The sequence below is a fragment of the Erinaceus europaeus genome, chromosome 3, assembly GCF_950295315.1.
Source record: "Erinaceus europaeus chromosome 3, mEriEur2.1, whole genome shotgun sequence".
NCBI classification, from domain to species: Eukaryota; Metazoa; Chordata; class Mammalia; order Eulipotyphla; family Erinaceidae; genus Erinaceus; species Erinaceus europaeus.
Window position 1 is genome coordinate 22,242,310 of NC_080164.1, and position 15,182 is coordinate 22,257,491.

At 36.6% G+C, this 15,182-nt stretch overlaps 1 protein-coding gene across 3 annotated transcripts in view; it reads left to right on the top strand.

The window, feature by feature from the left end:
- The window catches only part of BIRC6 (baculoviral IAP repeat containing 6), a 190,948-nt gene that overhangs the window by 95,748 nt on the left and 80,018 nt on the right, over positions 1–15,182 (top strand). For 2 of the 3 annotated variants that reach the window (XM_060186835.1, XM_060186837.1), the window contains exons 30-37: positions 715–934; positions 1,499–1,632; positions 2,709–2,846; positions 5,124–5,251; positions 9,625–9,756; positions 10,531–10,746; positions 12,332–12,515; positions 13,110–13,265. In XM_060186835.1, the coding sequence (XP_060042818.1) occupies positions 715–934; positions 1,499–1,632; positions 2,709–2,846; positions 5,124–5,251; positions 9,625–9,756; positions 10,531–10,746; positions 12,332–12,515; positions 13,110–13,265 (1,308 nt within the window). The remainder of the gene's footprint in view (positions 1–714; positions 935–1,498; positions 1,633–2,708; positions 2,847–5,123; positions 5,252–9,624; positions 9,757–10,530; positions 10,747–12,331; positions 12,516–13,109; positions 13,266–15,182) is intronic. The other variant, XM_060186836.1, reaches the window with a different exon arrangement.

The window sequence follows — 15,182 nt, forward strand, 5'->3', positions numbered from 1 at the left end:
GGATGCTCTTAATTTTGGTCCTATTTTCTAATATACTTACAAAATATATATTTAGCTCAATTATTTTAGGACTTCCCCCAAACACGCACGCATGCACGCTACCGTAGCATAGTTTTCTCTGATCACCCCTACTTTTCTGTGCAGCTGTTTTTTCCTTTTCTGATGAAGAGAGAAGGAAAACCATTTGTTGCCCTATTCAGCCACTCATGAATCTTGCCCCTACAGTGAGGGCTTGGGCTTGAACCTGGGGCCTTGTGATTGGTAATATTTGCTCTGTAGTAATATAGCAGTGTCACCCAGCCCCTAGGTTGGATTTTTAATGTTTTCTTTCTTGAGTTTTTGCTCTTGAGTTGCCATATTACTGATAAGGTAACATGTTTCAATTTGCAGTAGTAAGTAATACATTGTTACTAACTTACTAACCTATTACTGAACCGGAATTAGTTTTCATCATGATATATGTATCACAAAGGAAAAAAAAAACATTGAAAATGCATACATATTCCTGGAAACATCAAACTGCATATATAAGAATTATAATTGACCTAAGTGCTTAGAATCTATACACAAACATTGAATATGTGCTTCGCAAAATAAGTGGAATGTAGTTGTACACGAATTGTTGGGACAGAAGCAAACATAACACAGCCAGCTAGCTTTGCTATTTAACATACTCTGGAAAAGGAAGTTTTAATATTTTCTTTCTTGTAATAGGACACTCTGTTCCTGCAGTTTTGCAGAGCACATTCCATGCCCAGGCCTGTGAAGAGCTTTTCAAACACCTGTGTATCAGCGGAACCCCCAAGATAAGGTTGCACACTGGTCTGCTGCTTGTTCAACTTTGTGGTGGTGAACGCTGGTGGGGCCAGTTCCTGTCTAATGTCCTTCAGGAATTGTACAACTCAGAGCAGCTCCTTATCTTCCCCCAGGACAGGTAGGTCAGAAGATAATGGAATTTTTTGTCATTAGATTCTCAGTTAATGTTCAGTTTGAATTGTTATGTATGATAGATACTGAAATTGTGAAAGGAAGCATGTCTTTCAGTTTTGAGTAGTAGTAATAAGAGGTGCATTGACATTTTTATGCTATAAAAAGACTATGCTTCATTTTTGTAGTTGTTAGGTCTGTGTTTATAAGGTGTCCTATCAGATCATACTGCTTTAGTTGTAAAGTGAACTTTTTTTGCCTGACAGCTTATCTATAATATAGCTAATAGCTTGAAACAAAGCTAATTTTGCTTTTAATTTTATTTTGCAATCTACTTCACCTATTTTGCTGTTTAATTTTTATAATATTATTGTTTGTGTATAAATCCTTTGTTTGAGCAACTTACTCTTAGTAGACTGTAGTGTGTAACAACACTAATTTAAACATCATACCTCTAGATATAAACCTTATTAAAAACCTTGGCTTTTCTATTCACTAAAGTTCAGTTTGTATTACTTTTAAATTGAACAGTTGGTTCATGCTGGTTATTTTTTTCTGAATTTATTTTTAGGGTCTTCATGTTGCTTTCCTGTATTGGTCAAAGATCTCTCAGTAATAGTGGAGTATTAGAAAGCTTGCTTAATCTTTTGGATAATTTGTTGTCACCTCTTCAGCCTCAAATACCCGTTCATAGGAGGACAGAAGGTATTAGCTTGAATCACTGTTTGTTATTTTAAATGGCTAGTCCAAACTATGTCTTGCACACTTTTATATTTCATTACACCCTTTTTAAAATGACTATCCTTCATGAGACTGGCATTAGTATTCACTGATTTTTTTCCAATCTTTTTATTAAATTTTGAACTTAAAATTGGTATATGGGAAAATACAGCTAAATTTAACCTCTTTATAAAAGCTTTGCTGAGCTGGTCACTGATACTGAGATTCACTTAAGCATGAAAACACATCCTCAGTTTCATAGTGTGCTGTTTTGTTAGGTGAACAACCCAGGTTCAAGTCTACCTCTCATCATATTGGCACAGTAGTGTTTCTTCCTCCCTCCCTCCCTCCCTCCCCCCCTCCCTCCCTCCCTTCCTTCCCTCCTTCCTTCCTTCCTTCCTTCCTTCCTTCCTTCCTTCCTTCCTTCCTTCCTTCCTTCCTTCCTTCCTTCCTTCCTGTGTGTATGTTAATGAAAATATCATTCTGTAATGAAGAAGCCTTACTGATGACTTTTAAAACGTGCAAGGTTTTTTTTTTTAAAAACTGTATGCATCGTTAATTGACATTTAAAAAAAAATCATTTGCCTATATGTCTAAGGATAGCATTTGGGAGGAACTGGGTGATGGTGATCTGGTTAAACATATATGTTACAGTGTGCAAGGATCTGGGTTCAAGTCCCCATCTATAGGAGGAGAGCTTTTCAAGCCTTAAAGCAGGGCAGCAGGGTCTTTCTCCCTCAATCTCACTCTCCCCTCTTGAGGAGGCTGGGATATATAATAGCTAAAGCACACAAAAATTATATGTGAAAAGTTCTCATCCCAACCATACGCTCAAACTGTCCTTACACAATACAAAAATGTTTGTTTTCCATTAGAATCTGGATATTACTCAATCTGTTGCCATAGGTTCCAATTTTGAGGACTATTGCAAGTAAACATTAATAACTATGTGCTTTGTTGGATCTATAAAATGTTCTATCTCAAAGTTACTTTGTCACACTTTTCCATAGGAGCCATAGTTATTTTTTTTTCTCTTATTCCCCTCCCCCATCTCTACACAGGAGTTCTAGATATTCCCATGATCAGCTGGGTCGTTATGCTGGTGTCCAGGTTGCTGGATTATGTAGCAACTGTTGAAGATGAAGCAGCAGCTGCAAAGAAACCTTTAAATGGCAAAGACAGAGAGAGGTTTCTCACAGGTACCAGAAATTGATTATAAGCTATTGGTGATCAGAGTTGGAGGTTATAGCTACATATAATCTGTATAAAACATTAATGAATTTAATTAGGAATCTCTGATAAAATTTTCTTTCAAATTTACGGACCAGGCCATTTGTCTATCTCTGATTTTCATTTTTATTTATAAAGCATATGTAAAACTGGAACTCAGAGGGAAGCTTTTGAAGTTCATGCATTAGGAGAGCTATAGTGGTGATTAGGGTGTGTGATTGCAGTAATCATTATAAAGTATGTAGTTTTTCTACGTATGTATAAATGGTTTTTATGCATAAATACAGAAATGTCAAGGTTTTTTGATAGTCTTTTTTGCATAAACTTGGTACTAGTAAACTTAAGTCACAAGACAAATTATTCTCTTGCTCTCTTCCAAGTGAACAGGATTTTTCAGAGACTTGAAGTAGCTTTAGCTACATCTAGTATCTAAATAAAGCCAGCAAGGGTCATGAAATTTGGGATCTCTTACATTGTCAGTCAAACAGGATATACTTATTATGAAAGATCCCTTTAGATATTTATGGTTGATAATGTGCTTGGGAAAAGGATTTGAAAATTTCTCTAGGCAATTTGACCTATGTTTACTTCTACTTAGATGGTACATCTATCTGTGTGTCTGTTTTCACTCAGTTATAAGTTAAGACTCATGACACAGAACTGTAATAGAGATGGAATACAATGAAAAATGTTCATTTTATTTATAACATTCACATAATATGGAAATTATTGGTGGAAGGCTTTTTCTTTTTTTTATTAGTGATTTAGTATTGATTTATAAAATTACAAGATAATAGGGGTACAACTCCATACTATTTCCACTATGAGAGCTGTGAATCCCTAATGCCTCCATTATCAACTACAGTGCAAAAGACCTTTACAGAATTTGAAATAACCTGATGAATGGATTATAGAGAATAGAGAAAGGGTGGTGGTAGATAGTTTAATGGTTATGCAAAGAGATTCTCATGCCTAAAGCTCCAGGTTCACTTCCCCCTACACCACCTTAAACCAGCGCTCAGCAGTGCTCTGGTGAGAGAGGGAGGGAGAGAGAGAAAGAGAATAAGGAAATATTTTTAGGTTATGTAAAATTGAACAAAGAAATATAGCTTTGTAAACTGTGGAATTAGACTGGGATTTAGTACAACAGTGTTACTTAAGTAGTAGTCTGGTCACATTCCCAAAAGAAAGAATAAATAGAGCATTACAATATGATTTTTAATATACTCAACTTTCTTTTTGATGTTAGTAATTAAACTTACCCCTTGGGGGGGTTACTTCTGCTTAAAAGCTCAAGTTTGGAATAGGCAACAGTAAGCATTATTTGTTAAAATTGAATGACACTATCAGAGGTATGCAAAGGTTAATCAATGTTAGATATTTTTAAAGAAAGATGACTTTTATCTTACAGAAAAGATCAGAGGAAGAAATAAATCATCTAAAAGTAATGTAGGGGGAGTCGGGGAGTAGCACAGCTGGTTAAGCTCATGTGGCACAAGCACAAGGACCGTTGTTAAGAATCCCGGTTCGAGCCCCAGGCTCCCCACCTGCAGGGGAGTCGCTTCACAGGTGTGAAGCAGGTCTGCAGGTGTCTTTCTTTTCCCCTCTCTGTCTTCCCCTCCCTCTCTCCATTTCTCTCTGTCTTATCCAACAATGGCAACATCAGTAATAACTACAACAATAAAACAACAAGGACAACAAAATAATAAATAAATATATAAAATTTAAAAAAAAAGTAATGTAGGGTTGGGGGCCAGGAGGTTGTGCAGTGGGCGAAGCACAAGGACAGGCATTCAGATCCCGGTTTGAGCCCCTGGCTCTCCAGCTGCAAGGGGTCGCTTCACAGGCGGTGAGCTCAGCAGGTCTGCAGGTGTCTATCTCCCCCCGTCTTCCTCTCCTCTGTCTTATCCAACAACAATGACAGCAACAATAATAATAACAACAATAAACCATAAGGGGAACAAATGGGAAAAATTAGCCTCCAGGAACAGTGGGTTCATGGTGCAGGCACCGAGCCCCAGTGATAACCCTGGAGGCAAATAAGTAAATATAAAAAAGTAAAAGTAATGTAGAGTCTAGCTTAATGTTTGGTTAGATTTAGCTGTTTATTTTATGTCATTTTGCCTAATTTTCTTGGTAATGTACTGTGCCATCATTTGAAATTTCTTTACTTTAGTGTTTCTGGATGTGAAACAGTCTTAAAAATCACAGTAGGAATTGTTGACAAAACTTCCCCTCGCCTATAGGTAACCAGTGGAGTTTCATTAACAATAACCTGCACACTCAGAGCGTCAGTAGGTCTTCCAAAGGCAGCAGCAGCCTTGACAGATTATATTCCAGAAAAATCAGAAAGCAACTAGTTCATCATAAACAGGTAATTTTCAGTACTTTTTGCATTTTAGTATTTGATAACATTATTTCAGGTATTGCATGAAATAGACATGCCATCAAATATTAGGCACAACTTTTATCAACCTTCTTAGGGAAATTAACACTTTGAGGCTGACTTTCCTTATTTGTAACATGATGACAACATAGTTTGCAGATTTTGATGGTGTCCTTTAAGACTATCTACTTCTCATCTTTCTTACTGCCATCTAAGGGATACAGTCATTTTTCTTAACTAGTTAAAGGTCGTCCTTATCGTTTCTAAATTCAGTCTCTTTCATATTAAACTCTAGAGCTTTCTTTTAAAATATAAACCTGATTACAAAAGCTTTTTTCTAAATTCATTGTGGTGTCCCACTGGCCTTTTGATAGAGTACAAACATTTATTTATTTATTTATTTATTTTCCCTTTTGTTGCCCTTCTTGTTTTTTATTGTTGTAGTTATTATTGTTGTTGAAGTCTTTGTTAGGACAGAGAAAACTGTAGAGAGGAGGGGAAGTTGGCGGGGGTTTGGAGGGAGAAAGAAAGACACTTGCAGACCTTCTTCACTGCCTGTGAAGCGACTCCTCTACAGGTGGGCAGCCGGGGCTCGAACCTGGATCCTTACGCTGGTCCTTGCCACGTGCGTGCTTAGCCCACCGCACTACCGACTCCCAAGCTCAAACTTTTTATGACTTGGGGATCATTTGTCACTTAACCCTCTGTTGTTTAACTTTTGTATTTCAATTTTGGTCTAGCCATATGGAATTTGAGTTCCTTGACTGCTCAAAACAGTTTTCTCATTCAGGATTTTTTCATGTATGAACATGTATATTCTCCTAATCACATAGTTTGCTATTTCCCTGGATATTCTAACTTATTTTCAGGCATTAGTTCATTGTCACTTGTCCAAGTAATTTTCCATTGTTTCTAAATGTGAGTACTACACCATTTGGTATGTTCCCCATCTGTCCTGTGTTTCTGCTCTCATTATACTCATTAAAACTTTTATAGGAATTCTTCATTTCATTAACATGAGATTCTTTAAAAATATTTATTTATTCACTTTTGTTGCCTTGTTGTTTATTGTTGTAGTTATTATTGATGTCATTGTTGTTTGATAGGACAGAGTTAAATGGAGAGAGGAGGGGGGAGAGAAAGATAGACACCTGCAGACCTGGTTCACTGCTTGTGAAGCAACTCCACTGCCAGTGGGGATGCGGGTGCTCGAACCAGGATCATTAAGCCTGTCCTTGTGCTTTGTGCCACATGTGCTTAATCCGCTGCGCTACTGCCCGACTTCCCATTAACATGAGATTTATGCACTTCACTGAGTAAATGATTTCTTGAAGTACTCTTAGATATCATACAGTATTTATTTATTTTTTAACTAGAGCATTACACAGCTATGAATTATGGTGGTGCAGGGGATTGAACCTGGGACTTTGGAGTCTCAAGCATGAGAGTCTTATTGCATAATCACTATGTCTGACTTCTTTTGTGGGAAAAAAATGCTGTATTTAAGATTCATCCCTGTTATTGAGACCCGTCATGTTCCCCCGCTTTTTAATATGACTATTTCAATTTTGAATGTCTTAGTATGTTTGTTGATTGATGACCTTTGCCTATGAACTTTTTAATTTTTTAATTTATATTAAAAAGACTTAATGCACCCGTGTTCTTACTCCTTACTTCCTCAGTTGTCCAAATATGTATACCTTCTCACTCACAAACTTTCTCGTTTTTCCTTTTATATAAAGTCATGTGTCAGAATGTGGGTTTACTGCAGAAATCCCATAAATTTGCATCATTTCTATTTCACTTACTTCCCTGGTCTGTGTTGAAATGACTTACTGATTTGATTCAGTTTACATTTTCCTTTGTGCAATTAAACATGTAGCTGGCATCACATTCCTGGGAGACAGTCTTTTATGTGATCAGGACACAGCTCAGCCTGAGATGGAATCTGGGACGCTTTCAAGCAATTCCTGTACAGTACTGCTGTGCTGTCTCCCTGGCCCAGAGCCAGTATTTTATTATAACACTTTTAATGTGTATTTGTGTTTTGTTTTATTTTTTTACAGTATGTAGAAGTATATTCTTTATTTTTGGTAACTCGTCTGGAGAGTGTCTTTTCAGTAAATAGTTGTATCACTGATCCAAGTGACAACGATAATTTATATGAAAACTGCTAAGATTGTTCAGGTCTTGGAATCTAAATGAAGTCAGCTCTAACAAAGTTTATTTCATATTTGTGTTTTACTATTATTATCAAACTCTTCTGTCTTTTCTAAGAAGAAATTGGGTTTCTCCACTAATTTCTATTTCTTTTTGAAATCCATAGCAAATTTTATGAAATTTGTATACTTTCAAATTCAGCTAATTTTTGAGCACTTCTCTGTTTAATATACAAAGAATGAAAAGTAACCTAGAATATAATTCCATATGGATTTCTGTTATTAAAATATTCTGTATTATTAAAGACATCATTTGGACAGCTGTGAGAACTTAGAATAGGATCTGAGAATTAGTTGGTGTAGGAAAGATCATTATTACTTGTATGGTATTAAATGTGTAGTTTATAGGAGAGAATGATTCACCCATGACTTCCTGATTTACTCTTTATTATTTAGAGAGATGGAGAGAGACCACATAGCTAGTGCATCTGTTGGTACAGTTGTACTCCCCTGTGGTTCCAGGTTTCAGAGATGAGCCATATACATAGTAAGGCATGAAATCTATCTTGCTAGACTGTTGCAGCAGAAAACAGACCCAGAAATTTGGGGGGTTGGTTAGTTATTAGTTTTTTGTTTTTTTTTTAAAAGATTTATTTATTTATTTAAGAGGTAGTGGGAGAGGGAGAGAGGGAGTAGGAGAGGGGGGAGAGAGAGAGAGAGAGAGAACACCAGACATCAATCTGGTACATGTGTTGTCGGGGATTGAACTCTGGAACTTATGCTTGAGAGTTCAGTGCTTTACCCACTGCACTACCTATATAGTAATTCAAACCATTATGATTACAGATATTTCAAAATAAATTGAATTTTTTTTCTTGATTGAAACAGTTTTCTGAAAGTACTAGTTCGTGTAGTTTTTAGATTTTCTCAACCTATAGGCTAATCACTGCATACAAGTGCATGTTTGTTTTATTTTAGGATATAATTTTCTTACATAGGCACATAACAACCCAGTGTCTATTTCTTTCTAATATGTGATTATAAAGGCCCCCATGCCCCCACTAATTAAAGTATGTGTCAGTTGTCGACTTTTCTTTAGGAAATTTAGGTAATGTTGTTAAGTTCTGGTTTTTCTGCTTGTTTCTTAGCTCTGGTTTGTGGAAGTGTTGGAGACCTCAGAGCCTCAGGCGTGAATATCTTTGTTTTTGCATAACCATTGCCCTCCCCTCTTGTTAAATTCTTAACCAAATTTATGATCAAGGCTATCACTTTCTAGCAACTTTAGGCTAATGTACTGCATATATATTCTAGTAAGTTTTTTTTTAACATTTTTCTGGACCAAGTTTTTCTTTTTCTCAATTTCATCTGTTGATAGCTAACAACAAGTGGTTGTGAGGGGTTAGTGTTAGAACAGATGGGACCCTGCAGATGGTGAAAATGTTCAGTGTTCGTGTAGTGGTGGATACCTTACACCTGATCCAAGAAATGTGTAGGATCATACACAAAGAAAATAGCCTAACACACAAATGAAACTAGAGAAATCTGTATAAGATAAGTGAATTTCTGTGCCCTGGCACGATGATTACGATGTAGTCTTATAAATGTTGTCTCTGAAAGACTTTTTGTTATAGTATACCTGAGATTCCTGTATTGTTTCTCCTATTCATTTATGAATCTAATATTATCTTGATATTTTAATTAGTAAAAAGCCTACATACTAGAAACTGTACTTTCCTAAGAGAGATTTCCTTGAAACAAAGCTAAGAATATTGAAAATAAGAATATTTCTCTCTCTGTTTCCCCTCTCCCTTGTGTATATACAATTTAGGGGGGAGGAAATTGGCCTAGGAAGACTAGTGCTATTACACACTTAATACCATATTGAAAAAAACATTTTTGCATTTAAGCTCTGTTATTATCAGTCACTCTCATTACTGACTTATATAAAAAATCCTCCCAGATACTTTTCTTATCCCATGTGTAAGGAATTGATTAATTCTTAATTATAACAAGGAAATATTTAATAGTCAGGATTTGGAAATAAAACATTTTAATCAGTTACGCAATTTAAGATCGTTTTACGGGACTTTTCAGGGAATTATTTATTTCATTAGTTTGATGTGTGAATTCTGTTAGGAGTATAATTTACTTTGTTTTTAGTATTGTTAGTTGGAAGATTAGCTTTTTAATTTTTTTTTAAAGCAACTTAACCTACTAAAAGCAAAACAGAAGGCTTTGGTGGAACAGATGGAAAAAGAAAAAATACAAAGTAACAAAGGATCATCATATAAACTTCTAGTAGAGCAAGCAAAACTAAAGCAGGCTACTTCAAAGGTATGAATTATATTTTTTAATGTAATTTGAAGTCACTTTCCCTCTTAGCATTTTAATCATTTGATTAGTTAGCTATCTTTAATTATTGATCATGATACTTAAAATATTCTGTTTATCACCAGACATATATTCTGAACACTTTTTTAGAGTGAAAAGGTAATTTTTAAGTCAAGGAAATATATGATCAATTTGGGATTAAAGTATTTTTCTTGTGCATTACCTTTGAAGTGGATTGTGTTTCACAAAATTAACGAAACATGACTCAAGTTAATTCTTATTTTTGTGTGTTCTTCCTTTATGAAAACTAATTTCAGTGCTATATAAATTATAACTTATTTTAAGTTTTAGGATTCCATATAGTAGCCAAGTTTGTGGGGTTTTTTTTTCCTACAAATAAAATAGTTGATTAGATTATTTTGAAATGACTTTTAATTATTACTCTATATTTTAAGTTATAGGTTTCTTTCCCACCCACAGTTGATGAATTGTGCATATGATGTTATGGTGATATTTTACTTATAATGTTAAATTATCTAATGTACCTTCTGTAGAATTTCATTATTCAACCATATCTTTTATAGGATAGTAGAAGTTGTAATGATTCAGTGTTTTTTTTTAAACCTGTGATTAACCTAAAAGAAATATTCTTTAAAAAATTTAAAGTATACTGAGTGAGTGTTTCTATTCCATAAAACATTTACTTGGAAGTAATTTTTAATCACTACACATTGATTTAAATACTGATTTAATATTTCATATTTCTTCTTTGTGCAGCACTTTAAGGATTTGATTCGGCTCCGTCGGACTGCAGAATGGTCTCGTTCTAATTTAGACACAGAAGTTACAACGACCAAAGAAAGTCCAGAAATAGAACCACTTCCATTTACCCTCTCCCATGAACGTTGTATTTCAGTTGTCCAGAAACTTATTCTGTTTCTACTCTCCATGGATTTTACATGTCATGCAGATCTCTTATTATTTGTTTGTAAGGTAAACAAACTAGTAGCCATATTTGATAATTACAGACTAGGGTAAACGTAACAGTTTTACAGTAAATGACAGACAAGGGTAAAAGAGTACGGTTCTTAATTGATTCAGAACTAAGGTAATAGTTTGTCATTTTTGTTTGTTCTCCTTTTGTGCATTTAGCTTCCTCCCCCTTCTTGTGCTTGATATACTTTAAGAGTAGTTTGCCACTAGGAAACTTAATTCATATTTTAGTCATTAGTTTAATACAAATTTGAAATATAAATAACATGGACATATCTATCTCTAACCTACCATTCAAAAAAAAGAGAAATATTTTAATATTATGAAATTTATTTCTGTAGCCTGTTGATTATAGAAATTATTACACATGGTTTTTTTTTGGGGGGGCAGGAACATTTTATGTATTTATTTTTTCATTTTATTTTTTATTTATAAAGAGGAAACACAGACAAAACCATAGGATAAGAGGGGTACAACTCCACACAATTCCCCCTACCAGAACTCCGTATCCCATCACCTCCCCTGATAGCTTCCCTATTTATCTCTCTGGGAGTATGGACCCAAGGTCATTATGGGGTGCAGAAGGTGGAAGGTCTGGCTTCTGTAATTGCTTCCCAGCTGAACATGGGCATTGCCAGGGATCCATACTCCCAGCCTGTCCCTCTCTTTCCATAGTGAGGTGGGGCTCTGGGGAAGCAGGACTCCAGGACACATTGGTGGCATTGTCTGTCCAGGGAAATCTGGTTGGCATCATGGTAGCATCTGGAACCTGGTGGCTGAAAAGGGAGTTAATATATAAAGCCAAACAAATTGTTGACTAATCTTGAACCTAAAGGATGGAATAGTGGTAGATGAAGAGTTTGGGGGTTGGAGCGGGGAGTCTCCGTTTTGTAGATAGCTAATGGGCCTATTTTAGTTATATTCCAAAGGGCCCATGACTATTCCAATTTTTTTTTTTCCTCTGAGCCTGAAACTTAATATGTCGGTGGGTCCAAGTTATTGTCTGAGGAGATGATGTCATGGCTGGAAAAAGGGAAGAGAATAGCTCCCAAATACGGGAAAGGTGTATAAATATTGTTGACTGCAAACCCCATCGATTTGATCTGATCTGGGGCCCATATTCAGCTTAGGAGCCTATGTGACCTCTGCATCCTGTATGTGGTCATGAGTAGGAACATTTGAAGCTGCCCCAATTTCAGGACCTATCTTCCTCAGATGGAGCACGGGTTACATGGTCCAGCCTCCCTTCGGAGGATGGAACATTCTCTACCGTTGTTGATCCTACACTATTGTTTTTAACTGATTTACTGAGTTTTACATTTGACCCTTGACTTTTACTTGGAAGATAATTACTTTGATAACAAAAGCACAGCTGTTACTGCAGTGTTTTGTTTTTTGGGAAAAAGCATATGCAGTGGCCTCTGAACAGTGTTGGGCTCCGAAGTTTGGCATTCTCAGTCTCATCCTTGGCATCATATTTGCCTGAGTAATAGTCTTTGTTTCTCTCCGATAAATAAATAAATAAATTTTAAAGAAACTCATGAAATTACTATTACAGTGTATGATTTTATTACATGTATTACAGGTTCTTGCACGCATTGCAAATGCCACTAGACCAACTATACATCTGTGTGAAATTGTGAATGAGCCCCAGCTGGAAAGGCTGTTACTACTTTTGGTTGGAACTGACTTCAATAGAGGAGATATATCTTGGGGTGGTGCTTGGGCTCAGTATTCTTTAACTTGTATGCTACAGGATATATTGGCAGGTTTGTCTTGATTTATTTTTTTATAGATTATATCAAAATAAGCTTGTCATTGTTTTAATAGTCTTTCAAAGGAACTGTAACTCCTTAAAATTGTAAGTGGTTATAGCTTTAGCAACTATTTAGAATTACTGTTGGATTTAGTATGTTTAAAGTTGTGATTGATTTAAATTTTATGAGAGTTAGGTTGGTCAAGTGCAAGTTAGTTGTCTTCGTTATGCTTGTTAGCTCTGTATTACTTACTAGGTCATTATGTAACATTGAGGAAGGTACTCCCTATGCCTTCTGTTAAGTAAGCAGTATAAAGTACTGTTCTGAAATGTTTTTGCTTTAAAAAGTCATTGAAATATTTAATTATAATAGCACTTTTTTCATATTATATATCTTGTGTTTTCTATTACCTTCTTGTTTCTATCATTGGATGGTAATGAATTCAGTCCTGACTTTGCCTTAGGTAGGTGGGGACTTCATTGTGCCAGAATTGTTTATAATATGGTGCCTTTTTCTAGGTAGAGGGAAAAAAATATGCTTCTTTAATCTGTTTTGGATGACTGTTTATTCATGATTAAAGCAGTTGGGGCTATTGTCTACATGTAGGAGAATTGCTTGCTCCAGTAGCTGCAGAGGCCATGGAGGAAGGAGCCCTGAGTGATGATGTAGGAGCAACAGCTGGTGATTCAGATGACTCCCTCCAGCAGTCCTCAGTGCAGCTGCTAGAAACTATTGATGAACCCTTGACGCATGATATAACAGGTACACTCTTTGAACCTTGTTCAGAATATATTCTTGATCATTCTTTAATGGAAAATATGTTCTAGTAATCATGTTACTTACGTATAAAATTATTTTTCTTGGTTTTTTCTTTGCCATAGTAATTATATCTGTTATTTCTTTGACAAATATATTTTGCTTTGGAGCTGGGGAGACAGCATAATGCTTATGCAAAAGACTTCCATGCTTTAATCCGCAGGACGAACATAATCCAGAGCTGAGCAGTACTCTGACCTTTCTACCCTTTTCTATCTCCCTCCCTCCTTCTCTCCCTCCTCCCTGTCTTTCTTTTAAAAATAAAATTAATAAGTACATTTTTCTTTGATACCTGGTTAAATATTCATTATGAAAGGCCTTCCTGTCATGACATTGCTAATTCTTTTTATAATGTCTGATAATGCTATGTGGAAAATTAGTTGTGTAGTAGTGAAGATTACAAGTTTCAAGGCTCTTGTTCTTTATGATCCTTTCAAAAGTATATTTTGAGCTGGGTGGTGGTGCTCCTTGTTAAGCTCAAGCATTACCTATCATGAGCAAGGACATAGATTCAACTCCCTGGGATCCCCACCTACAGAAGGGAAGCTTTTCAAGTGTTGAAGTTGTACTGCAGGTGTCTCTCTACCTTTGTGTCTTCTCTTCCATCTCAATTTCTCTGTGTCTACACAAAATGAATAAATAAAAGAAAACAAAACAAAAAGCTATGTTATCTTAGCACAATTTGGGGCAAACACTACTTTTCAAGACTATTTCAGTTATTAGCATATGTATGCCATCATTTCAACCATTTGTCATGCCATGGATTTGTATCAAGAATATGCTTCCTCTTATTTATATAATGAAATCATTAATATTTATTTATGTAGCATTTTCCCTCTAGGAAGCTTGTTTCCATCAGAACTAGCCTTGTCCTTCTTCTTCTAGCGTTTGCCCTTCTTCCGTAGCCAGTCAACAGCATCAGGTTGAGCCTGATGTAAAGTTTCGAGACCTCCTTTGAATCTGGAGAGGTGGCAGTCGTTGACTATGTGGGTTATAGTCTGTCTGGAGCCGCAGGGGCAGTTCGGGTCGTCTCTGGCTCCCCAGCGATGGAACATAGCGGCGCACCAGCCATGGCCTGTTCGATAGCGATTGAGGAGGGCCCAATCATAACGTCAAAGCCGGGTTGACGCTTGCAGGTGTCTGTGATGAGGTGTTTGTTCTTTACCTCAGCTGACTGCCAGCTCTGTTTCCAAGAGACTGGAACAGAGAAGTTCAGTGTAGGCGTAGGGGACCAGATTGAGTGATGAGACGTCAAGCGTTGGACAGGGTGGGCGAAGATATCCGCATATATTGACAGGTCCGGTCGAGCGTAGACGTGGGAAATGAACTTAGATGACGCCGCATCCCGACGAATATCTGGCGGGGCGATGTTGCTAAGAACTGGCAGCCATGGAACCGGGGTGGAACGGATGGTTCCAGAAATTATCCTCATGGAGGAATATAATTTGGAATCGACCAACTGGACATGGGGGCTACGGAACCATATTGGGGCACAGTATTCTGCAGTGGAATAGCATAATGCCAGAGATGATGATCGTAGTGTGGAAGCGCTCGCGCCCCATGAGGAGCTGGCCAGTCTTGCAATGATGTTATTCCTCGCGCCCACCTTTGCTGCAGTTTTTATGAGATGTTTGTGAAATGACAGAGTGCGATCGAGAGTAACGCCAAGATAGACTGGCTGGACTTCGTGCCAGATTCTCGTATCGCCAAGCTGCACATTAAGCTCACGCGAGGCCGAGGCATGGTGTAGATGGAAAACAGATGATACCGTTTTTTGCAGTGCTAGGGATTAGTCGCCATTTTTTATAGTGATCAGATATCAGAGACATGTCTTTTGTGTTTCCTCGAGGATGTCGAACTTGG